At 44.4% G+C, this 23,661-nt stretch overlaps 1 protein-coding gene across 1 annotated transcript in view; it reads right to left on the reverse strand.

Moving 5' to 3' along the window:
* The window catches only part of LOC121048220 (voltage-dependent calcium channel subunit alpha-2/delta-1-like), a 92,189-nt gene that overhangs the window by 9,882 nt on the left and 58,646 nt on the right, over window positions 1-23,661 (reverse strand). Inside the window, exons 15-32 of the mRNA XM_040504297.1 lie at window positions 22,859-22,942; window positions 22,722-22,778; window positions 22,197-22,274; window positions 21,362-21,436; window positions 21,212-21,283; window positions 19,235-19,306; window positions 19,079-19,140; window positions 17,468-17,535; window positions 16,671-16,719; window positions 16,213-16,301; window positions 14,654-14,747; window positions 9,894-9,956; window positions 9,504-9,607; window positions 4,292-4,384; window positions 3,296-3,393; window positions 3,127-3,201; window positions 2,549-2,619; window positions 713-788 (exon numbers count right to left, since the gene is read on the reverse strand). Coding sequence (XP_040360231.1) covers window positions 713-788; window positions 2,549-2,619; window positions 3,127-3,201; window positions 3,296-3,393; window positions 4,292-4,384; window positions 9,504-9,607; window positions 9,894-9,956; window positions 14,654-14,747; window positions 16,213-16,301; window positions 16,671-16,719; window positions 17,468-17,535; window positions 19,079-19,140; window positions 19,235-19,306; window positions 21,212-21,283; window positions 21,362-21,436; window positions 22,197-22,274; window positions 22,722-22,778; window positions 22,859-22,942 — 1,380 coding nt within the window. The remainder of the gene's footprint in view (window positions 1-712; window positions 789-2,548; window positions 2,620-3,126; window positions 3,202-3,295; window positions 3,394-4,291; window positions 4,385-9,503; window positions 9,608-9,893; window positions 9,957-14,653; window positions 14,748-16,212; window positions 16,302-16,670; window positions 16,720-17,467; window positions 17,536-19,078; window positions 19,141-19,234; window positions 19,307-21,211; window positions 21,284-21,361; window positions 21,437-22,196; window positions 22,275-22,721; window positions 22,779-22,858; window positions 22,943-23,661) is intronic.

Genomic DNA, 23,661 nt, shown 5'->3' on the forward strand with positions numbered 1-23,661 from the left:
AAAGGGCTGGAAAGGGCAAGGAAGAAAAGAGCGGAAACAGGTGGTGTAGAGAGAGCGCGCGGAACGAGGAGTAGAAAGGGCTGAAAAACGCATTTTCCGTGTTTTGTTGACTCGGAAAGTTCAGCGGAAAAGCTTTTTATCCGGTTGGTGTGTAAGGAAAGCGCGCGCAGCGTCACAAAGAGACAATGGTATGACGTAATCTGCTTTCATACTAAACTCTGCCCTAGGCACCACCTGAACAAAGAGCACCACCCACCCCAGGCACCTGAAGACAAATGGACATCCCAGGCACCACCCACCCTATAAAGCTATCATAATTAAACGCGCTTGGTAGAGTGATCAAACATGCAGCAAATTTTAGTTAATATAAAGCAATATACAGTTCACAATTCAAGGGTCATTTGGGTTCGGCGCTAATGCACATTGTAACATAAAAAAATGTATTGTTTACTTGATAGTATACATCAACGAATAATTACTGCAATATAGTTCAAACTATAAAATAAATATTCTAAATGAAGGAAACAAAAGAAATAGGAGGGCATGCACTCATGGCATAAGAACCATTGACTACTTGAAAATGTAACGGCTAGATTATTTCTTTTTTTAAATCTGTAATGATGAAATATCAAGATCAATGACAAGTTATATAGTGCAAGCCCAAGTCTCGAACGGTGAGGTAATGAGGTGTTAGGTTGAGATGCTCGTTTACCAACATGGACGACCTCGCTCCCGCTGTGTACTTCCGCACTCGTGGGCATCGAGACTCTGTATGCAGTTCCTCAATCCTGCGAAAGTATGTAATTTCCCTCTTAGAAAGCGTACCTTAACTTACTATCATCTCAAGAGTTACAAGCACCACTGGAGCGCCAGCTTATACCAGACTACGGATGTCGGCCAGTCCAAGCGACGACTGGGGCGAGTGATACTGGCTTGTGGCGCAGGTCTGGTAGGCTCGCAATGGCAGATGCACACGACGGACCGAATCGCGATTTTATTTCGCAGACCGCGATCTTGTCTGCACGTCCTCCAGCTCAGTCAACCAGTACGATTTTTCTTGCAGCACCGGCGAACTAAAGAGTTCGCCGCTGCGTGAAATTTCTTCACGCACCGCGCGAGCGCGCGGCGCGTGAGGGCACCTTCAATCCCCCTTCGTAAGCCCAAGATTCCATCGTTTCTAGGTCCAAAACTCCCCTCGAGCAGGGGTGCTATGTTGCGCTTTTTGGACTCCCAAGAGACTAGGGAGAAGGAAGTGACCTCAACGACACAGCAAACGCAGATTGGGTGTTGATTTCGTTTTCTTCTGTCAACAATCAATCTGCGTTTGCTATGTCGTTGACGTCACTTCCTTCTCCCTAGTCTCCTGGGAGTCCAAAAAGCGCAACATAGCACCCCAGGAGTATGCTTGTGTAATTTCTTGGGTTAGTAAAGCTGGTGGCGCGCAAGCCTGTCACGGTGTTTTGTCTTGCTCGGAACGTAACATGGGCACACAAGGATTCTTATTAGTATAATGCAATTAAATGCAAAGGTGCGAGCGAGCTGGACAAGAATAATGACAAAAAGAATCCCTGGAGCTGTGTTTGGAGATTTGTGTTTGTCCCTTATCCCTCTTGTTCCCCTTCTCAAGGAATTATTTTCGTCAAGGACTCTTTTTCGCGGCTATTGCCGTGACCATAGCGTCAAACGTCGCTTTCGCTGTTGGACAACGGTGCCAGAGTGCGCTGTGGGCGTTTTGCCGCCCTGTGTGGCCACAAATAGGTTCGGTTCGTCCTCGTTGTCGCCTGCTCGTCGTAACCTCCGTGTGGATGCCCTTAAGAGACGGACGGTCCGTGGACATGTCGTCACGTGATCAATCCCGGATTAGTTTGTCGTGTGAATCGTTCATAAGGGATCGGATGCACTTGAATGCGTTTAAAGAGCAAAGACGTTGCTGGTTCACGCTATACATGCTCAATGTACGGTTTTCACCTATTTCCACCTGCAAATAAAGTTTGGTTGTATGGCCATTTTGACAACTGGGAGTTAATCTGTTCTAAAATGTGGCAGGTTGTGTCATCGCAGCAGAGGTTGATACTTCACCAAGGGAATAATACTGATAACCCGAGGTCTTTAACATGCGTCAAGCTACAACGCCCGTCTAAACCAAAATCTACAGAAGTGAAATAGTTTGAATTCACAGTGTTCAGCCTGTGAGCATTTGCTCCATATTTAGACGAGCTTCACGTATTCATTCCCTCAAACCGTAGGATGCTCGCATTTAGCTGTTGCATGCTCTTTGACGCAATGCTTTGTGCACATACCGCGGGCTGAGAACGTTTGCGTCAACAGACTGTTAGCACTCACTCCTTTCGTTTCTGTGAATAGACCAGCCTCCGGGTGATGTTCTTCTGAGATTATCTGGCGATTGCAGGCAGCTCATAATTGGTAGGGTGATCGCACGCGCAGGTCCTAATGACTGAAGGTTTCAATTTCGGAATTTATAATATGTATTGTTTCGTTCGAGCATTATGCCAGCTGACATTGACAGGCGTCTGGCTTTGGAACTTACTTGAAATATACTGATTTCTTCAGCATGTCGTCCATAAGTTCTGGGTCTACTGCTCCGACAAATTTTCCTACCTGCAGAAACACATTGATATAATAATAATAATAAAGAAAAAAACACCATAGTGTCTACGCGCCTTGAAAGGTGAAGATGGTAGAATAGTTTTCGAGCATATTCGTAAAAGAGAAGTGGTTGTACAAAGAAAAGCTATAATAATTTCGAAATATTTACTTTATCACATTAATTAAGTTAGCACAATGGTGAACGAGAAAACAGAGTGCTCTATGAGCACATTCAGTTTAAAGAAGCTGTCACCATAATAAAATGATTCAAAATACCCACTATTAGGTTTTGTAAGAAATCGCTAAAATATTTTTACGACTGTGTAAAAATAATAAAGGTGAACAATTGTATTCCATGTTTCATTGTTTTAACAGAAAGACAGCAAAACTTTTCAACAGAGTTTAATTTTCTTAATCTTGAGCAGTTGGTCAATTTTAATTGGTTAAAACTAAGTCTTTATGACCACGTGTATGTAGTCAGTCACCCGCACAGCAATAAATGCGCATCTATTCTCTTACATTTTCAGCATGATCATCACCGCTTGATGTGATAATGAAGCCGCCGTCGTCGAGAAGGTAGCAGATTATGAAGTCCTGGGTCGATGAAGCAAATAAAAATAAAATTAGAATTTTTGTTTCCGAAATCTCACGATGCAACCATGCACAAATAAACAGGACTCGTCCTCACCTCGTCAGCACAACGGAGGTGGCCGCCCGAACTTCCGTTGGCAGACATCGTCATAAGAGACTCGTGAATAATTCTCTCTTCTACCAAAAGGCCTACGACTGAAAAAACACAAGAACATACAGTCCTCTATAAATGGCACCAAGGTGCTCTGAATTAGCGCACAGTTCAACAGAACCAACAGGATTGTCGAAAATTAAGCCTCGCCTTGTCTCGAAAATAAGAGCATCTCGTTCTTCCAAGTCACTGGGCGAGTGTTGCATCGACGAATATACTCTTGTACATTAAATGTCGCAATATTTCTGCCTTGACTTCAAAGGAAAGTGCTAATGATGGTGATAGTCGTCGGGTCCTGACTGATGCTCACATGAAAGCTCGAAAACCTCAAAACCGAGTACAATAAGATTAGATTTGCGTTTTAAACGTAGAGGTACCGCAAAAACTCGTCAAATAGCTCAGTTTAATCACGTGCCAGAACTGCTGGTCATTATTGCTTCGTTTCAGTATATTTTGCGTTTCGTCCGCGAGGAGCTCAAAGTAGTCTCTTTTCAAAAGTACGTGCCATCTATAGTAGCTCTGCGCGATTCTCCGAGTTCGCCATTGGTTGGGCAGCAACTTCGAGCGTTTGGACACAAGGATTATGTCATCGCTCGGCGTGGACTGAGACAAGCTCATATCGAGAACGAGTGCTATAGGTCAACGTTCGGCGAAGACTCGCATACATCACATGCTTCTTGCCCAAGAAATGGCGGTCTCGAATGTTGGTTAATAGGAATTTAAAAAAAAAAGGTATACTATTCAACTCGGCTATATTTCACCTCAAAGCCCCTATTCTACGTTACAGGGGGAGACTGTCATCAATGCGTTTCTCTAGGAAGTTATTTATTAGCGTAAGGGGATTCTATGAGACGAGCACCTTGCAGAGCTGCTTTCTCGCGCGTGTGTTTTTGATGGCTTTGGGCGCAACATGTTAGATAAAAGACATATAGACGTGCTTACCTGCCGGCATCAGCTCTGCCTTTTTTATGCAGACGTCGACCGCCTTGGCCGCTATGATGACATGTTCTTGAGTGGCATTCAAACCCCAGCTTCCTGGCGAAAAAAAAAAGAAGAAAAAAGGTGGCCTTGAAAACAAAAGAAGAGCCTTCTTTGTCGATCTGATTATACGTGTATCGGGATATACCGGCAGGAGGTGCATGTACATAGATTAGTAGGAGAAGAAGATAAAGGTTACTCGTTCTACTGCCCGTCATGATGGTCTTGTGTCCTTGTTCATGATGCATGATGTCAGAAGTGGCTTTTCTTTAGCCTGGCCATGGAGGGACTTCGCCCACTTGATGGTTTGCTTCTCTCCGGAAATGTAGCGGACAACTGGCGCAAGATTAAGCAGCAGCTCCTGGAGCTCTACCTGGCCGCCACCGAGCCGGATAAGGCACGCACCGACACACAGAAGGCAGAAAGTTTCCTCCACGTCGCGGGTGCGGTGATGCCATGGAAATCTTCAACACCTTTGGACTGACAAAGAAAGAACCAGCTACCGCGTCCTGGTGAAAAAATTTGAAGAATATTACACTTTAAGATGCAATGAAACTTGCGAATGCTGCAAATTCAGGACTCGGACGCAAGCAGAAGGCCAGTCGTCCAAATAATTTTTCGAGACGTAAAGCTAAAAGCTCGAACATGTAATATTGAGCAGTTGTTCAATTCTTTGATTCGCGACCAGATTGTCTATAGCGTCACCGACACGCGAGTACGCGAAACGCTTCTTTGCGAAGATAACATTAACTTGGAAAAGACAATCACACTCTGCCAAACGACTGAAGTAGCCAAGGAAAGGCAAAACACTTGGGACAATACAGAGAAGAGCGTGGCACCTGTAGCCAAGCAGAAGGACAAGCCCGCTGCAAGACCAAGCAACATGGAAGGTGCAGCACGCACTGCAAGCCTCGAAAACGCCCCGCATACGGCAAAGCATGCCATGTGTGCCGCAAAAAGAATGACTGCTTGACTTGTTGAAAATTCAAGACCACAGTCGACAAAGTGAGTAACCAAGACGAATTTTTTTGTTTTTTTGTTTTGGGCATCGGAAATGGTTGTGCTGATTGGGTCATACCAGCGATCGTTTCTGACAGAGGAGTTAAACTGAAGGTCGAAAATGGTTCCTAAGCACACCTGCTACTGTTATCGACTTTCAAGAAACTAAGGGGAGAACGTGTGCCGAAACCGTCGAGGGCGGAACTTCGCAGCTTCAGCGGAGGTATCATGGGGCACATTGAAATTGCAGAACTGCGGCTCAAAATCAATAGAACAGACGCAAGCCTAGACTTATTTATCGTTAAGAAAGCTAGCCAGGCACTTCTCGGACTCGGACCATGTGAGTCATTTGGGTTAATAAACCATGTCCACACCGTGACAGGTGCCAGTGACCATGCAAAGAAGATCGGAGAAACCTTTCTAAGACTGCCTGATAGCCTCGGATGCTCCATGTAAGAGTATGAAATGGTTCTAAAAGACGGAGTCAAACCAGCAATTTAAGCAGCCCGTCGGGTACCACAGCATTTGAAAGCACCTCTCAAACAGGAGCTGTTTAGAATGGAGAAGGCAGGAATAATAGTCAAAATGGAGGAACCGTCAGACTGGGTCAGCCCGCTCGTCGTGGTTTGCAAGAAAGAAAACAAAATACGAGTGTGCATGGGTCCCAGATTTGTTAATGAAAGCCTGAAACTCGAGCAGTACGAAATGCCGAGAAGAGAGGACATCGAAGTGTAGCTGGCTGGCACGTGATTTTTCTCCAGGTTAGATGCCAACGCAGGTTTCCACCAGATCCCCCTGGATGAAGAAACGCCAGGCATCTGCACGTTCCGCACTCCGTTTGGGCGATACCGTTTCAAGCGTCTTCCGTTCGAAATTTCGTCCGCAGCGGAGGTTTTTCAAAAGACAATGTCACAGATCTTCGACAGCCTATACCAGGCGTTCAAGATTGATTGGAGCGTTTATTTTGTGAACCATACCTTGGTCTATTGGGCCTCATGTGACATGGGGGAGGGGAAAGGGGCGTTTAACGATGACGATGGGTTGATGTACCGTCCAGTCCCGGAGGACCGGAGGTAGGAGATGATTGATGAAAATACTAGTGTTCGGTCAGCAGGTGCTGACGTTGTCGGATGGGTCCATTCCCGCAGGGTCGTCGATCGGAGGGGCGGCGGTAGACTGTTGACTACCGCCACCCGTTCACGAGATGTCACCGGACGGGACCATACCAGTTTGCATCGACGAACTCCTCATCTGGGGTGCCACGCGTGAGGAGCACGATCCACGATTCCAAAGAGCTCTGCTAGCGGCACAAAACGGGGGCCTGATATTAGATAAAAAAAGCCTCTTCTGAATCACAAAAGTCACCTTTCTGGGCGACAGGGCTACCAAAAATGTCATACAACCTGACACCTCAACTGGTACAAAGTGTCCTAGAGATGCCTGTTCCGAGGATCAAGAAAGGAGTCCAACGGATGATGAGTGTCGTCACCTACTTCGGCATGTACTTGCCACGACTTTCGGACAAGACCGAAAAGTTACGAGAGCTTCTAAAAGACGTATCACTCTTCGAGTGAACTCAAGCTCATGAAAAGGAATGACAAGACATAAAAGCGTCTTTCACAGCAGCGCCAATGCTAGCTTTCTTTGATCAGTCCCTTGTTACAGAAGTGTCCACAAATGCCTCAAGGTACGGTTTGGGTGCAGTGTTATTCCAATAGCATGGAAACGACTGGCGTCCAGTTGCTTATGCCTCAAGAGTGCTGACCGACACTAAGACAAGGTGCTCACAGATCGAGAAAGAAGCGCTTGGAAATGTCTACGGCTGCGAAAGATCCCATGATTTCATATATGGTAGAAAAGTGATGTGGAAACGAGTCACAAGCCGGTGATATCAATCTCCAAGAAAAACCAAGGAGCCATGCCTTCAAGGCTTTAGCGCTTCTTCATCCGTATCATTAAGCACGACTGCGAGTTCCAGTTCGTCCCTGGCAAAGAACTGCTCCTGGCGGATACACTTTCTAGAGCGCCATCAGGAAGAACCGCGTTTGACCAGAAGGAAGATGACGACGTTGAAGTGCATGCAGTCTCAGTTCTGTCAATTCTGGTGAGTCAGCATACACTGAATTGTTTGGTTTCTGCAACTCGTGATGGCCAGAAGTTACACCGTGGACAAGTGCTAGAGGCACATGAGACAATTGAGGAACCTTTCGAACCTTTCGCTTCAGAACTGACCATCATGAATGGAGTTCTGTTTAAAGGCGCAAAGGTGATTATCCCCAAGTTTCTTCGCAAAGAAATGCTAGCAAGAGTGCATGACGGACGCCCTGACCTAGCCAAATGTAAGAAAAAGGCAAGAATATTGATGTTCGGACCCGGGAATGCGACGGAGATTAACGCAATGATCGGTCGCTGCGAGATATGTAAATGTTTTGCGTATCGTCAACCCAGCGAGCCTCTACTGATACGACCGACACCCAGCAAGCCATGGAACGTGGGGGAGCAGATCCTTGCCAGTATGCTGGAAAATCATACCTTGTGGTTTACGACGCATAATCCAACTTCCCAGAGGTTGAATCTCTACCGGACACGACGACAAGCACCGTGGTCAGCAAGCTTTCAAGTATATTAGCGAGACACGGAATACCTATGGAAGTAAATTGAAACAACGAGCCACAATTTGTGTCACAAGAATGTAGAGTGTTTGCTTCCAAGTATGAGTTTAAGCACGTGACCTCAAATCCAGGATTCACACAGTCCAATCGCCTTGCCGAAAAGGGAGTGAGAGTCGTAAAGCGACTTATAAAAAAAAAAAAAAAGCTATGCAAGCGAGGACTTTTTTTGGGGGTTAGCTAAATTACAGGTCCTCGCAATTGGAAAGAGGAAAGTCACCTAGTGAGCTATTGATGGGTTGTCGGATTCGTTCCAGAATACCCGATTTTTCAACTAGAATCCACGAAAGCGTCGTGAAAAACAAACAAAAGGAAGACAGGGGCTACCAGACCTGCAACCTGGAGATATTTTCCGCGTGCGACACGACGACGGTTGGACTGCGAAAGCTCAGGTCGAATACTCTGTCGCGCCAAGATCGTACAAGATCATCAATCAAGACGGGCGCAAGTCCAGAAGAAATAGACAGCATCTGCTCACAACCTCCGAAACCTTCGATGCCCCTGACCATCCAGAGGGTTATGCAGCTAATAGCCAGGTAGAGCACTGAAGTACCCACTTCACCTGCGGCAACGCAGAAGAGTGCAGAGAATACTGTAGCAGTAGCACCCGCAAACCGTGTGCCACTGAACGTCTCGCGACGCCGCGGCAGCATCGCTGCACCGGCATTCCTGTTCGCACCTCAGCGCGGTTAAGACAACCACCCCGTCATCTGGGATATGCCGAAAACTTTAAGCGGATTCCCTGAGTCCGCAAGTTTGATATTCCCGCTCTCTCGGTAAAGAAAGTGGGGTGTATCGGTATATACCGGCACGAGGTGCATGTACTTGGAGTAGTTGGAGAGGGAGATAAAGATTACTCTTTCTACTGCTCGCAATGATGGTGTTGTGTCCTCTCTCATGATACAATACGCACCTCGCAGGCACTGGGAGTGGAAGCACGGCATAATCGAGAATAAATTATTCTTGAGAGCTTTGAGACGGATGGGAATAGGAAATCACACTGGTTACATGTGGCTAAGATATTATCTTGTTCTACTAAAAATAATTGATAAAATACACATTTTTTGTCTAGTTGCTGAATTTTGATTAAGTAAGAAAACACGACATAAAAATAAATAACAAGACGTTTTTCGTTTTAATCTTGGGAGGCGTCTAAACTATTTCGTTTAAGTTTCCACGAGTAAAAGCTCACTCTTAGAACCACTTTATATAAAAAGTGTTAAAAATCCTGAAAAAAAGGACGAACGGGAGCATAAAATGATGTTATTTGCTCGTCAAAGTGCCCTAAGCATTTGTATGCATCCGCAGCGAACCCTACTCTTAGTACAGTGGTATCCTTTTGTGGCGTCGTAGCACCATTGGATGTATACAAGAATCATGGCTCCTATTTTGATACTAAAGGAAGAAAAGGATGAAAACCGAAATATGCAGGAAAGCAATAAGCGAAACGTGTATGTCCGGCGAGAAGATGCGAAATCAAATTGTAGTTCACTCACCGTCGTCCTTGCGCTTGACGTTGCTGATAAGGAAAACGAAGTCCTCTGCGTAGAGGGCTCGCCTAAAGAAGGCTGCCTTTTGTGGATTCGCTTCGTGGATCAAGTACACCGCGATGCTGTAGTAGAAAATACACGTTCGTGAGGACAGTGGGCACGAGAAGGAAGCAACAGAACCTGGTGGCTCAGTTGCTTGCTCTAACCACGAAAGAAAACATTAGGGAATTTTCGTAGACCGCGTTTCCCCCTCCGCTAAGCCCTCCACAAGAAACAAGCCCCTACTGCGGCTGCGGGCCGATGGCCTTGACCGTACAGCTCCGGGTATCGCAGCAGGTTGCGGAGAGCGTTGCGGGACAGCGATAACGATCTACGAAAACTCCCAATTGCTAGACAGCGTTCGCTTACTTTTCCGGGTGGTTCCGTATCAGGCGTCCTTCGGTTCCCACGATGATACCGAGGATGCCGTCTCTGAAAATTAAACCGATATCACAAGAACCCCTATTTCTGCCGATTCCTAAAAAGAAAAAAAAAATTGTGTAATATAGTTTTGCTGTGCACTTGAAATAAATAGCGTTACAATCCTCTACCTGCAGAGATAAAAAATCTGTCACATAGTATACTCCGGAATCAGGCGTCTGAACGACGAGTGAGCGTTCCAAGATGCGTCTTTGGAATACTGCCTAGAAGACCAGGCTGTAGTGCTGACATGTTTGCGTCACTAGCGAAGGCCAACGTTGGACACGCATTGGAAACGACTGCTGCGTCAGCGCCCGGCTTCGAGTCAAGTTAGACCCAATGTTGACGCAATAGTCATGTCCAATCTGTGACCAGCGTTGGCCTTCGCGGATGATGACATCTCTATCAGCACGACGGCTTTGTTTTTTTGGGAGGTGTCGGCCTTTGGCTCATTCGGAACGCAAAGAGGGTCATGCCTACCAAAAGGGCAACATAGAGAACGCGTAGAGAACGCGCGATGGCAAAAAAAGTAAATTGGGTTATGGGGATATTTATACAGCGTGTAGTTGGTCAGCCATTAAAGTTGCGACGAGTCACTCGCTGTAGATGAGTAATTTAGCCAGTGCAGTACAACCGCTAGCCTGGGGTCTTTAACGTGCATCACGCAGTAGTGATACACGGCGGCACGCCAATACGATGCTCATCCAGATCGAAACGGGCAGGGGTGGGGATCGAACCCAGAATCCCTGGGTTCTGCAGGGCGAGCTTTCGCTCCACGCGCGTCGAGCTGGGTGACGCGCGATGGCGAGGCAGCTAAGCTGGCGCCGTCATTGGTCGTGGTCATTGGTCGAGGTTAGGGAGAAGCAAATGCACGGTGGCGCGTTTGGGCTGCAGACAAACGCACGAGGTTCAGGAGCAGACAACCTTGCACCCGGTAGAGTCACTGAGAGCTGAGGAAGCTCATGGTGTTTTAGCGGCGAGATGTTTCGGTGGCGCCCTCGCTCGGTTACCTTTCGTGACGTCATTACCTTGTGAACAAGTTCGAGGGTGTTTGTAATGGGCATGGTGGAAGCCTGATATCATAGCGGTCTCAAAGCAACACTGCCCACACCGTCGAAATTGAAGTTCTTACATTCCTCTTATTTCCGCCGATAACAAATCCTTTGCTGACGTCATTGTCAGCATTCGGCCAATCGTGGAAGCCGACCACAGTGACGCTTTCGATCGCTCACGTCGCCAATAGTGTCCCGAACAGTTTAACGCGACAGCTTTAAGGAGCTCGTGTCACAAAAAATCCGGAGTCGGTGTCGGCGGGACGGGAAAATCCTGATTGGTCGATAGGTTCATGACGTCACAGCTACATGACTTCGCGCGGGAATTTCAAACAACCTACAACAGTCACGTGAAACGTGACATCACGCGTGGAATGAAAGTGACACGCGTGATGCGAATTAAAGGGCGCCGCATGTCTCAAATGATTTCACTTTAGAAAGTAAGTAATTTGCCTTAAAGAAAGATGTTAAAATTTCTAGGCGGGATTTGAACCCGCGGTTGCGAGCCAGACCTACACCACCTAGAATGATCAAAGCCTCCGCATCGCCTCCTCTCCCTTCATGAACCGACATCACAACGGGATGGCTCTAACTCCGCTACTCGGCCCGAGTCCGACCGTCGACGCGCTGATTGAACACGAGCTCCGGCCGAACCCTGACGCAGCACTCGTGCCCATTCTCAGGCCTCGATCGATCTGACTGTAATGTTGGTGCGAAGGCATTCTGTTTATCTAGTTGCTACTGACTAGGCCACGCAAGGCACGCTTGCACGGCGAATGAGAAGGCGATGCGAACAGGGCGCGATAACGCTATCGCGTTCCACTCTTAAAGGCGAAGCTTAAGTGTCCTTTAAGCTCTATTGCTTCGCAATCAACGATATTGCGGCATTTGGCGATAAGAATTCGAAGAGCGTTATCCCAAAGCAAAAAGCGTAAACCATAACAAACCATGCTCTCCTCTTTTTTGAGGTGTCAGTGACTATAAAGCGAATAAAAAAAAAAACAATTAGAAAGCGCAATTTCTTTTGCTTTCTCTCTGCGAACCCTCGGAACAAGAAAATCGCTCGTGGCAACGCTTAACATTTATTATCGTTAGATCAGTTGTGAGACTGAAGCGTCGCCCGCTCAAATATATAATGTTAGATGGCATTAATAAAAACACGATTGTCACTGATAACTCAATAAATGCAGGGTGTGACGAGCCCCTAGCGTCTCATTATTGCATCGTGGGTAATAAAATTACGGCATCATCATTGACATGAAAACCGCAGAACGAATCACAAAGCGTGAGTATAGTAGGCCACGCCCTACATTTTTTAATTTGTTCCTTACTTTTTTACGGAGAGGTAAATAATTTTGTGGTGGATATAGCGGTATCGTATTGATCGCAATATAATGCTTTCGCTGACGTAGATTATTTAAAAAAAATTATATCTCTTCTTGGCGGCGTTGAGCGTGTCGAACGTCGAATGACTGACTACCTCATTCATTTATAGGTGATAAATGTTTTTTTTTTCGGGTCGTAGTTGTTTTTTAAGCACTACTCATAACTTCTCACAGCGAAATCCAGAACTGACGTCCGGGAAAAAGGGCCTGTAGTTACTGAGAGCTTTGCTCTTTTTATTCTATCTTCGTCTCAATGAGACAACGAGCCATTATTGTAAAAGGTATTGAACTTTTTATAATATATTTACATGAAATACAAGACAATACAGTACAGGGCACGACAAAAGTAATGTATTTTATATGTTAGCTTTTCATTGTCCGATACTCATAGACAATTAGCCACTAGTTCGTGACACGTTGATTGGACCGTCTTAATCGATTTTGCTTAGTTGTGTTTACATGCAAAGCTATGACCGTATAGATTACTTCGGAATTTCTTTTGGCGAGTGTAGCAAAGCTGCATGATGGCTACTTTTGCGTCGACCACTTATAACCGGTCGTGAGACGAAGTCGTGATGCTTAAAGGGACACTGACAGGGTATTTATGCTCGCCGAGGTTTTTAGTTGTACGTGACATATGAGAGCTCAACTACCCAGAACAGAATTTGCGGCTCGAAATTCGGTTTCTTTCCGCCCGAAAACCGCCGATCAAGAACTGGCCGGTTCGAGTCTCGCTCACTCTCTTTTTCGCGGTCACGGGCCGTTTTCTAAGGTATCGATGCGACCACCAAATTTAATCAAAGTCGTGGGTCACTGAAGGCACACACTCAATATTAAAAATAAAAAAAAATATGAAACCCATTTTTTGTGGCTTCTAAAGAGCTGTAATTACGTTGATTGAAAAAAAAAAGTTCCACAGACAACCGGAAGCATTCTGTGCGTTCGTCGTTTCGCGTATCGTGGGACTCGCGGGGACGGCGATGGCAGCGGACGACGGGCATGGGACCTCTATTTCAGAACTGTCGTTCGCGGTACCGGCGAATTCTGTCTACCGTTAAAAGAGAAATTTGGGACTGATCAAAAGAATTGGTATTCATCCCGTACGACACGCCCGGCCACCAAGCCGATTTGCACGAAGACGTCGCCGAGCCGTCGCTCCCTTCTCGTGGCTGAAGACAACGCTCGCGCGAACGTCAAGCACGACGTGTCTACTTCGAGTTGAATATGCACGCGTACGATTTCTTTACTAGGTGCGAATGTCCCCAAAGCGTGGTGCTGCCCGACTTCGACTCGGGAGTGCTTTTGCTAGAGAAAAATCGACAGCAAACTTTCCTACTGTTTATCGGCTGAATTATTACTAAGGAAAGAGATCCACCAGAAACGAGATGCCCCAGTAGCTCAGTGGGAAAGACGTCCGCTTCACACGCGATAGGACCGAGTTCGATCCCCCGTGAATTTTTTTTTTTTTTCAAACATTTTTTGATGTTTACATATCTTTTTCTTTTTTTTACAATCATCACTGAAGAAACGAACAAAAAAAATAACAAACAAATGTTGTGGACGATACTTCGCTGAATTGAACGGTATGGGATTTCCGTTTTGACACCTGCGAACTATATGTAATCACTTTCCACAAAATGCAAGGAGCATATAAATCAGGTAGCGTCCGCTTTCCGAGGTGCCCGTAAATGTTCTACAGGAATTGCAGCCAGCCATTGGTCCCGATCCCGTTGATCTTTCGGAAACTCTGTCGCACAATGCCACTTTTTTTCGGATGCAGGACATGTGAGCCAGCTCTTCACGCAACATCTTGGGTTTATTCTTTTCGGACCCGATCATGGAAATTCACCACGGGCACTCACTACTCATTTCGAACTCCTCAATGTACAAAACAACTCATCTTGGAGTACAGAACAACGAACGGAACAAACATAACTGCAAAAGAATCGCACGGCAAGCAGTTCCCGCACGCCGCATCGCACGCCGCATGTCGCGTCGTCTGCTACCGGAGAGGAGAAAAAACAAAAAACAAAAATAAAACCGCATGGTCGGGTGTAGCCACGTGACTTCCGCCAGTCACTCTCTTCTCTCCACTTCTCCGACCTCCGTCGGGTTTCGGTTTCGGTTTCGAGCAGTTGCGTCTTTTGGCTTTATTAAAGAAATACGCTACTCTGTTGCAAAATATTAATTGGGTAGTCCTCCGACACCATAATAAAGCGCCTGGCAAAAAATAAATTTTTTTTTGGGGGGGTGTCAGTGTCCCTTTAATTACCTTTCCTCAGCGAACGCGTCGCTTGTCCAGTTGTTGACCACAGCCCGCGTGTTTTCAATGTCCCAGAGGAGTCGCTGCATGAGTAGAGGATCGCCTGCGATAGCAAATAACCGGCAACTTTTTAAAAAGAAAAGTTATTGCCTAATTTTGTCAGAACGCTTGCACGGAAATATGAAAAATACGTACAAAAACATTAAGACAGCAAGTTAGTCATTAGAAAATTGTTTTACTAGCTGTAAATTGCTGAACATAACTTGTTCTAGCATAAGGTAAAACGAGCTGGTGGTTTAAACCCTTCATGCCAAAAGTAATTTATGAACACAAGGTCTTCTTTTCTTAGTACTCACTTTCATTTATCAAGAACGATATACAAAATTTAAAGGCGAATGACTACATTTTAGTTATAATAACAATGCCCTTTTAATATTGGTACAAAAACACATAATCACTTAATAGCAACCTCGCTGTTCTATAACACCCTCGGTGCAGCGGATACTGACGCGTTTAAGTCTCATTTTCTAGTGGGTTCTTGCGGACTAATTTGTAATCAAATTGTTTGTGCATCACTACCAAAGCGTTAGTTATCCGCGAGAACAAAAAATAAACAAATATATAAACGAATAAATACATACGCAAATGAAACGTTTCAATTACAAATTACAACAGGACATGCAGTATTACCACAATATGTAAAAAAATGCATGATCGAGAATGAAAATTTACGCTTTGAGGCACCCTAAATAAGACGAAACTCCCTTGGCGGCGCTTCAACGCGCTTACTTTACTCGCTAGCACAAAAGAGAGTTCATGACAACATCAGCATAATCTCCTGGCGATAATCAAAATTCATTTTAGTGGGTGTTACTTAATCGAACTGTGTCGTTTTTACGACAGAGCCCTTGGGACGACTTCGCGTTCCCAATAAACAAGCAACACAGTTAAAAAAAATCAAGAAAACACACACATAAAAAGTGAAATCCGTTTACAACTCCCTGTAACGCCGGATTGGAGCGCAGCTCTTGAGGAGGAGGAGGGAAGGGTACTGAGGGCCACGTGTTCTCGGGGGGGGGGAGGGGGTGTCACGTGACGTCGGGGTGGGGGTCACGTGACATAGGGGAAAGAGTCACGTGCCCCCTCCGAGGTCACGTGATCTTGGGAGGGGTTCGTGGCCTGGGGGTGTCAAGTGACCCAGGGGGAGGGGTCACGTGACTCCCCAGGTCACGTCACCCTCCCCCCGGTTACGTGACCGAAATTTCCCCGCTAGATTTAGCGGGGAAATTTTTCCGCTAGATCTAGCGGGAAAATTTTTTCCGCTAGGTTTAGCGGTGAAATTTTTCCGCTAGATTTAGCGGGGAAATTTTTCCGCTAGATTTAGCGGGGAAAATTTTCCGCTAGATTTAGCGGGGAAATTTACCCATAATGCACAGCGCGGTTACGCCGACGGCGACGCCGCTCAAGCCGGGAACGGGCGCCTAAGAGCTGCGCTCTAAAACAATATTTATATATATATATATATATATATATATATAAAAAACACCAGAAAGTCGCATCTGACTCACACTGACGATGGTCTGCCCGGTACGCTTCGAGGACTTGGCTTAGGTTCCCCGTGGGTCCCTTGGGGCGCGCCACGTTTTTGCAGTAGCGCCTGCATTTCAATGGTTTCCATGACATGCCATAAAATAGATGCCGGTTTTGCAATCATATCCTTAGTTTATAGCATTTAATGACAAGCATCTCATTTTTGACTCTCAAAAGTCTTTCCCCCAACCCCACTCCACTCCCTTCCCCTTCCTTTCTTGAAATATTTTCCACAAAATATTTGCTTCCCAAAAATACTATAGCTTGATGCATTTGAAGTTCTTAAAGCGCCTACAATGAATAAGACATTTCGAATAATTACAGTTACGCACGAAGATTCGTATTGATTGTCTCATAATAATATTCTTGATTATCACCTCTCTCAGTAGCTGTATGAGAGCTAGTATTGTCACGATCAGATAGAAAGTTACCTTACCACGGAGCCAAGAGGACACCATCTCCTTTCTCTGTTTCTGGCTTGAAACCTGCAAGAAGGTAACGGCCCGCTTAGCATCTTTCGAAACCTAACCGCCGAATTCAAAACCTGATCCGCCGTCGCGATTGGCCAGCGCCGGCCCTCGCGCCTTCCTCGAGGAAGGGGAGGGGCCCTTCAGTTTGAGTGTAGTTTGAGGGAGGTTTCTGAATTCGGTGGTGAGGCATTTCTTTTAAGGTTGCACTTCTATAAAATCAGAAACGCCCATGTTCTTCGGCAACAAATAAGTTATGTTGCAGCCGAATATCATTTGACAGTCAAAACCACGAAAATCATATTTCATGGTTTAAGGAGCGACCTTAGGTTACTTCTGAAGCGAAATCGTCTGGAACTTAAACATCACGCGGGGCGTGTTTTAGCAAAATAAATAAATAAATAAACCTTCTATATGACTTTATCTTGCTGCAGATGAAACAACAGTTGCAGTGTCGTTTGAAGAAAAAAACGTGGTTTAATACCTCAGCGTGGTTGCGTTAGGTTTTAGTATTTACTATCTGTTTTAAAAGTATTTAAAAGTAAAATAAATTATATTTATTTTCATTGCATAGAAGAAATATAAAGTCAAGGCACTTTTTTATATGTGATTTTGTAGTCTCATGACTCAATGAGTGACGTGTTCTAGAAACGACAGAGGAATTGAAACAAAAAGTCAACATACTGTATGAATAAAACAAGCACAAGAATACCATAAAAAAAGTTCGCATTGTTCACGATTATGTTTCTCAAGCTGTGAAACTCACCGTCTTCAGCACGCATCCCTTCCACACGCACGTACAACTTTCTCCTTTCTGGGAACGCCAGTCCAACGCTGCGGAGTTGAAGTGAGGACAAAAAAAGTGGTAGAATTATCCTACCTATGCATACGATTCAGCTCTCATGTAGCCTTGTGCAACCTCAGGCTTTCTCTACCGTGCACGACAACTTGTCTTGTCTATAGTAAGTTACTGCTCAAGAAGGTAGGGCGAGAGAAAGGAAGGTTGGGAAGGAGGAAGCAGACGGAACGCTGGAGAGAGAAAACCTCCTCTTTTCTCCAGCGTTCCGCCTGCTTCATCCTCCTCGGCTTTCATTTCCCTCGCCCCATCGTCTTGAGTTGCAACGGACTATAGCACCGAACAGAAGGTGGAAACAGATGGCTTTGTCTCCACGATCACTCACGCTTAGAGCGCAATCGCTTAAAGGGGCCCTGCAATGACATTTTACTAATTTTTAAATTGCACCGAACCTGAGCGCACTCACTGAACGTAGTAACTTAGTGAAACTTTTCTTTTCTCGAAATTCCCTTTATTTTAGAAGTTATAGGCGAATGAAAATTACAGAAACAAGCAAAAAATAACCTCCCCATGACGTCCTTGGTTGCTTGAGAGTGACCGTGAACTAGAGGAGAAGTAGTGGGCTCATCGAGCGCTTACGGCTGCCGCACTCCGAGTCGACGGCGCGAGAGGGCGCCACTAAAGTATGTTCTCGATATGCTGTATGCACCGGGCAGCCAGAGCGGCTCTCATTGCATTTGCTGCGCGATTAAAGGCTAATTCGGCATGACACTTCATTGGCCACAAAGGACAGCAAACACGGGGTAAAGATCAGTTCAGAATGGGAGCTACTTTGCGCTGCCACACCGCGAAACGGCCAAAACGCAAGACAAAGCTTCTCGCCGAAGGCCTTCGGAACGCTCGGAGCCGGTCGGATGCTCCTGCCCAAACGACCGCAGAGCCGCCGCGAACATCCGGGACCTTCCCGTGTCGGCGCCTGATCCCACTACTCTTTTCTAGTATGCGCCGCTTTTTCCACCGCTTGGTGGCGGGTATGTTGACGGGTCATTTCTTGTTTCCGTACTTTATGAACTGCATTCGTTTCTTTTTTGATGAAAAATACTGAACAAAAACTACTTTTATAAATAAGTGAAACGGTTCGCGCCACTTATATTTTGTATTTCGACTAAAAAGAAGCTTTTAGCGGCTCTGACCAGTAGTAAGCCCAGGACCAAAGACGTCAGATTTTGCGCGCTTTCGGTACCGTGGGTCGCCCTCGTCGGTGGAGGAGGTTTCCGCGTCGTCCGGTTAAAATATGACGCATTGATATTTAGTTACTCTCCCCGTGCCTGCTGGCTTGCCCGAACCACAAGAGACGTGGAAACCGCAAAAAAGGTGGACGCTTAAAAATGATTGCAGAGCCCCTTTAAGCAGCGCTCGCTCCCCAGCCTACCATATCACTGGACAAATGGACGTACCTCCTAAAGCAAACAAACTACTCCCAATCGTAGAAGACCTCCCTTCCCCCTCTGTCTGAGTCGCGCGAAAAAGAAAACCACAACAACAAAAGCAAGAACAAAAACATTCAATTTTAGGACTTACCCGAACTCCGACTCGTTCATGTGGGTATAGAAATATACCATGTTCTGTGGGACTAGATGTTTCTGCAAAAGTAAACAACACGGTCTAGTGGCATTCCTCCGCTTAATCGAATATCCTATTGCAGAATTTTGTTTTCTTCTGGTGGTATCAGTTTACCTCATCCGGCATCCTTATCAGGCTCCTCAGGGTTTCTTTTCCTGAGCAGCCTTCGATCATTAGCTCCCTAATCTGAATAAGTAAATAAACAAAGCAAGAACAAATTGCTTAGCATGTATGTTTGATTAATCTGCAATAATTCTGAATTCGTATCACACACCCAAGAGAAGAAAAAACTCTTTAATATGCTTGATGAAGTTGCAATGAAGTTTACGGATTATTGGGAGATTAGTACAAAACAGTAATGCGGTGAAATCTTGTATAAAAAAACAACAACACAATAATGCGCCGAGCAAAAAAAAAGAAAAAAAAAAAGAAATGACCACACGATGTGTGTTGCGTTTGACGGTGGCAGCTCTTGCGTGTTTCTTGGAAGAATGCTATTGGGACTGCAAACGATATACAGTTACCTATTTGGTTGCCAAGATACCACAGACGAGAACAGTTTAGAACTACATGTTTCATACCATCCTTTTTTCGTACGGAAAGTCTAACAAATCACAATACAAAACGTATCTTTATCTGACTTCTAGCCCTGTTTCCCCCACACCCTAAAAAATTACGTGAGTTTACTTTCCTGCGGAACATAAAAACAGCCAACCAAAGCGAACATTTAGAGCATGATCCCAGTGAGTCAGAAGATCAAAAATTCAATTAGCCAAAAAAAGAAAAAAAAGAAAAGAAATTGATATGTGTTAGGAAAATGAGTATGACGTTTCGCTTGAATTTTTGCAGATATTATCGCAATTTTATATCTAATTGCCTTCCAAGCTTTCTCAATTGCTGAAATTCTTTTAGTGTTCATCGGGACTGGATGCTTTTGTGTACTGCAAACATGTGAATTCTCGTCGACATTTCTTTAGAGTTTACCGTTACATCCCGAAGGATAGCCCATCTAAAACCGTGAGAAAATCGTGTGAAAATAAGTTGTGGGATAACTTTTGGTGTGCAATCAAGAAAATTTTAAAAAATGATCGTCTAAGATTATGTGTCTCTGTCCAACATTTTATTGCGGTGAGGAGCATTAAAACAAATATGACTGTACTTCCCAGTCACTAATGTTCGCCTCTAATCCCGCCATAGCTAACTTGACGAATTTATCCGAAGGTCATCATTAATCTGAACACTACGGTTATTAAGACTGGGCTATGTTTCGGTGTTTAGAGAAATAGCAAATCAAGTCAAATATAGAGGTGGGTTACCTTTCGGGGGTCGGGCATCTGTCGTGATTTTACCGTAAATACGGTGCGTTATAAAAAAGCGTAACACACGGGAAAACTGTGGCTGTATGTTGTGGTGGCAGTGCTGTATTTGATGCATATTAGTTGGAGACAGTCAGACCGATTCGGTCAGCCGTGTGAGGCCGAGCAAAAAAAAAAAATACCCACTTTTAATTAGGTGTCTTCAGTTCATTGTCACTGTAGTTCCTCTCGTTCACATTCTCAAAATAGGTTGTGTAGTACTTACGCCCATTGCCCCATACAAATAGCAAATCAAGCAAAAAATAGGGATGGGTTACCTTTCCAAGGGTCAGGATTTTATGGTATGTATGGAGCCTTATAAAGCATTTCGATGTTCAGTTTATTTCGACGTTCAGTACATTTCGACATTTCAGTTCATTGACGTCAAACGGACGATACCAACTTTTACGAGTGGCTTGATAGCTATGCGATATAACTTACTACATAACTAATGTATGCATAGAAAACTACAAGAACACTTAAGGTTTGCAGCAGGGCCAACAATACCTTGAGCGTTTTCCTCTAGTCTTTAATACGCACATTAGCCATTTTAATCAGTTGTAGCACTCGACTATCAAGCTGCCAGTCAAATTTGGTATCGTCTGTTCGGCGTTAGTGAACTGAACGCCGAATTTTGGTTTTTGGGGCGTTATACATGGGACAAGAGGTGTAAGTATTTCTAAGAGTGTAGCACATCGCTGCGTCGACGAAGGAACGTGGAAGACGAGAGACGCACATTTTCCTTTTTTGGATTCTCAATCTCCACGTCGAGAAAATCTATGTCCAGTGGCTCCTCGAGGGACCCAAGCTGAAATATAAAAAATAAAATAGAAATAGAGTCAAGGATGTGAGGGGTTGCCAAGAATGTACTGAACGAATCACAAACCTGTAGCTTGATGTCTGGGTGGTACATGACGTATCCATTGCGGTTGATCATAAATGAGTATCCCGATGGGCCGATCTGAAACAATCATATTCGTAGGATGCTAGCTGTGGGGGCACTTCTAGATAAAGCCGAAGACATGTCTCGGGCCATTTATGTTATCGCAATGAATGTATGTTTCTCAGCTATGTTTGTGATGAACGTATGTTTTTCAGCTTTTTGGTTCAAATAGAAAACGTCTTCTGGATCCAGGGGCCTGTCTTAGATGTGGGGTTAGTGAATAACTTTTTATGTGTTTTGGGTTTATACAAGAGCAAGCAGTCAATGTTCTGATCCTTGGAATCATATTGACTCTTTAAGCGAAATTATCTCTACACAGAAGGCGTGTACATCTTAAGAAAAAGTTTAACCGCTCTTTGACAAAGCGGGAAAACCGAAATGATGTCGCCAAATACATTTTCACACGTTATTTTCGCGATTATTTTTTTTTCAGAATGACGCATTGCATTTCTGATTATAAGTTTGGTGACTGAACCATTAAACAAAACATCAAATACACTTAGCATAGCTAAGGAATTGTTCGGCTGTCAATAAACTCACTAAATATGCGAACATGGGTATTCACATTTCAGTTGTTTCATTCACGCTACAACATTCCTTTTTATAAAACTATTACTGATAAGTGAATTACGTTATATTTTCTCAGCGTCTTCGTAATAATAAACAGCACGCATACGTGAGAGCTTCCAGCCTTGATGGTAAATAGTTGTTGTAGGTAATGGCTAGACAATTTTCATAGCCATAGCTGTCCCAGCCCATAGATAATGGGATTGCGTACCTTGTACGTGGGTTCGTGATCTTTGAGCTCTTCGAGGGACACATCCACTCCCATGACCCCCATGATTGCCTGGTCTTTCTGCAATCACGAAGCAGAAAAGGCCATGAAGAAAATATGCGAAACTTCATTGCAATTAAAACTATGAAAACATATCAGCTACGCTTCCTTCCTTAATTTTTGGAATCGCACAGCCCTTAAAGTGAACCAACAGATCCTTTCCGAGTGTGGTTCATTTAAATTAGAGTGAATGGCTCGTGTAAAATATATTTTGAATATTTAAATTTTATATTTTGTAATGAAATTCAGAATTACTAGAAAAAAAATTTAAACTTCCATAAAGTTCGTGAGATAAACTTGATAGCAAGTAGGGCTTTCTCTAAATGAAAAACAAGTAAGAAAAACACGTTTTTATTTTTCGAGTGTTCGGTGTCGTAAAATTTGTTCTATAGAAAATGCACTGGAAGTTGGCTGGTGCTATATTCCTTACCCGTCGAGAAACGAACAGGACATAAGGAGACGATTTACTGTGCCCTGAGTTTTGTTGTAAACAGGAAGAGTAGCCGTTGTCAACAGGCCGATTCCCTAAAACCAATTGGGCAGATATATCTTAGTGGGAAACGATATCAAAGATATAACGTTTGATGTAGGGACGGGCCACTCACCCCTGAATCTTGGTAGAAATTGGTCCAGGCAAATTGTTTCTCTCCAGAAAGCACCATAGGTCGGCTGAGCACCTTGAGGTACTCCTTGAAAAAAAAGAAAAAAAAGAAACCGGAAGAAATTGTCAAAAAGAATGATATTGGTCGTTGAAAAAAAAAACAAAAAAAAACAGCAATAATATGTAATTATAGCAAGTGCTCGCTTATAGTTGCTTTTCTTCGTAATCAATAGATAAAACATTTATATGTTACCTATTCTATATACGCTCATAAAGCCAGGTATTGCTCTCAGAGCAACAATCCTGTAAGTATTTCTTTAAGAAAATTTTGAAAAGTATGGAGATTTTTTAGGAGCAAGAACAATTTAAGGAGTATATATAAATATATCTTCTAAAATCGGTCATTTAGAAACATTACTTGAAATATATTAGGCCGATTTTTGGGCAACCCTTTATATCTGCATCACTCATTTTTTCCAATATAGAGGTAGTTTCGCGAAGGCTTTCAAATATCTCTAAAATAGGCTTGTTGAGGAAAGAAAGAGGCTCTTTTCAGGAACAACCTGCCAGCCACGACGGACGTTAGGGATTGCAAAAACAAAATACTCATTAGCATAGAATTGAACTAGAATTTACTTATTTTGGTACCCGAGAAGAACGCTTCGCAAATTTCCTCTTTCTGTAAAACTTCTTGCATACAAATCACTCCTTAGACCTGTCTTAGAATTCGCGTCTGCAGTGTGAAGCCCATGGCAGACCTCTCTGGTCAATGGAGTCGAAGATGTCCAATCCCTAGGGGTGCTTGTC

Source organism: Ixodes scapularis, unplaced genomic scaffold (genome assembly GCF_016920785.2).
Source record: "Ixodes scapularis isolate PalLabHiFi unplaced genomic scaffold, ASM1692078v2 PGA_scaffold2__306_contigs__length_199485367, whole genome shotgun sequence".
In the NCBI taxonomy this organism is placed as follows: Eukaryota; Metazoa; Arthropoda; class Arachnida; order Ixodida; family Ixodidae; genus Ixodes; species Ixodes scapularis.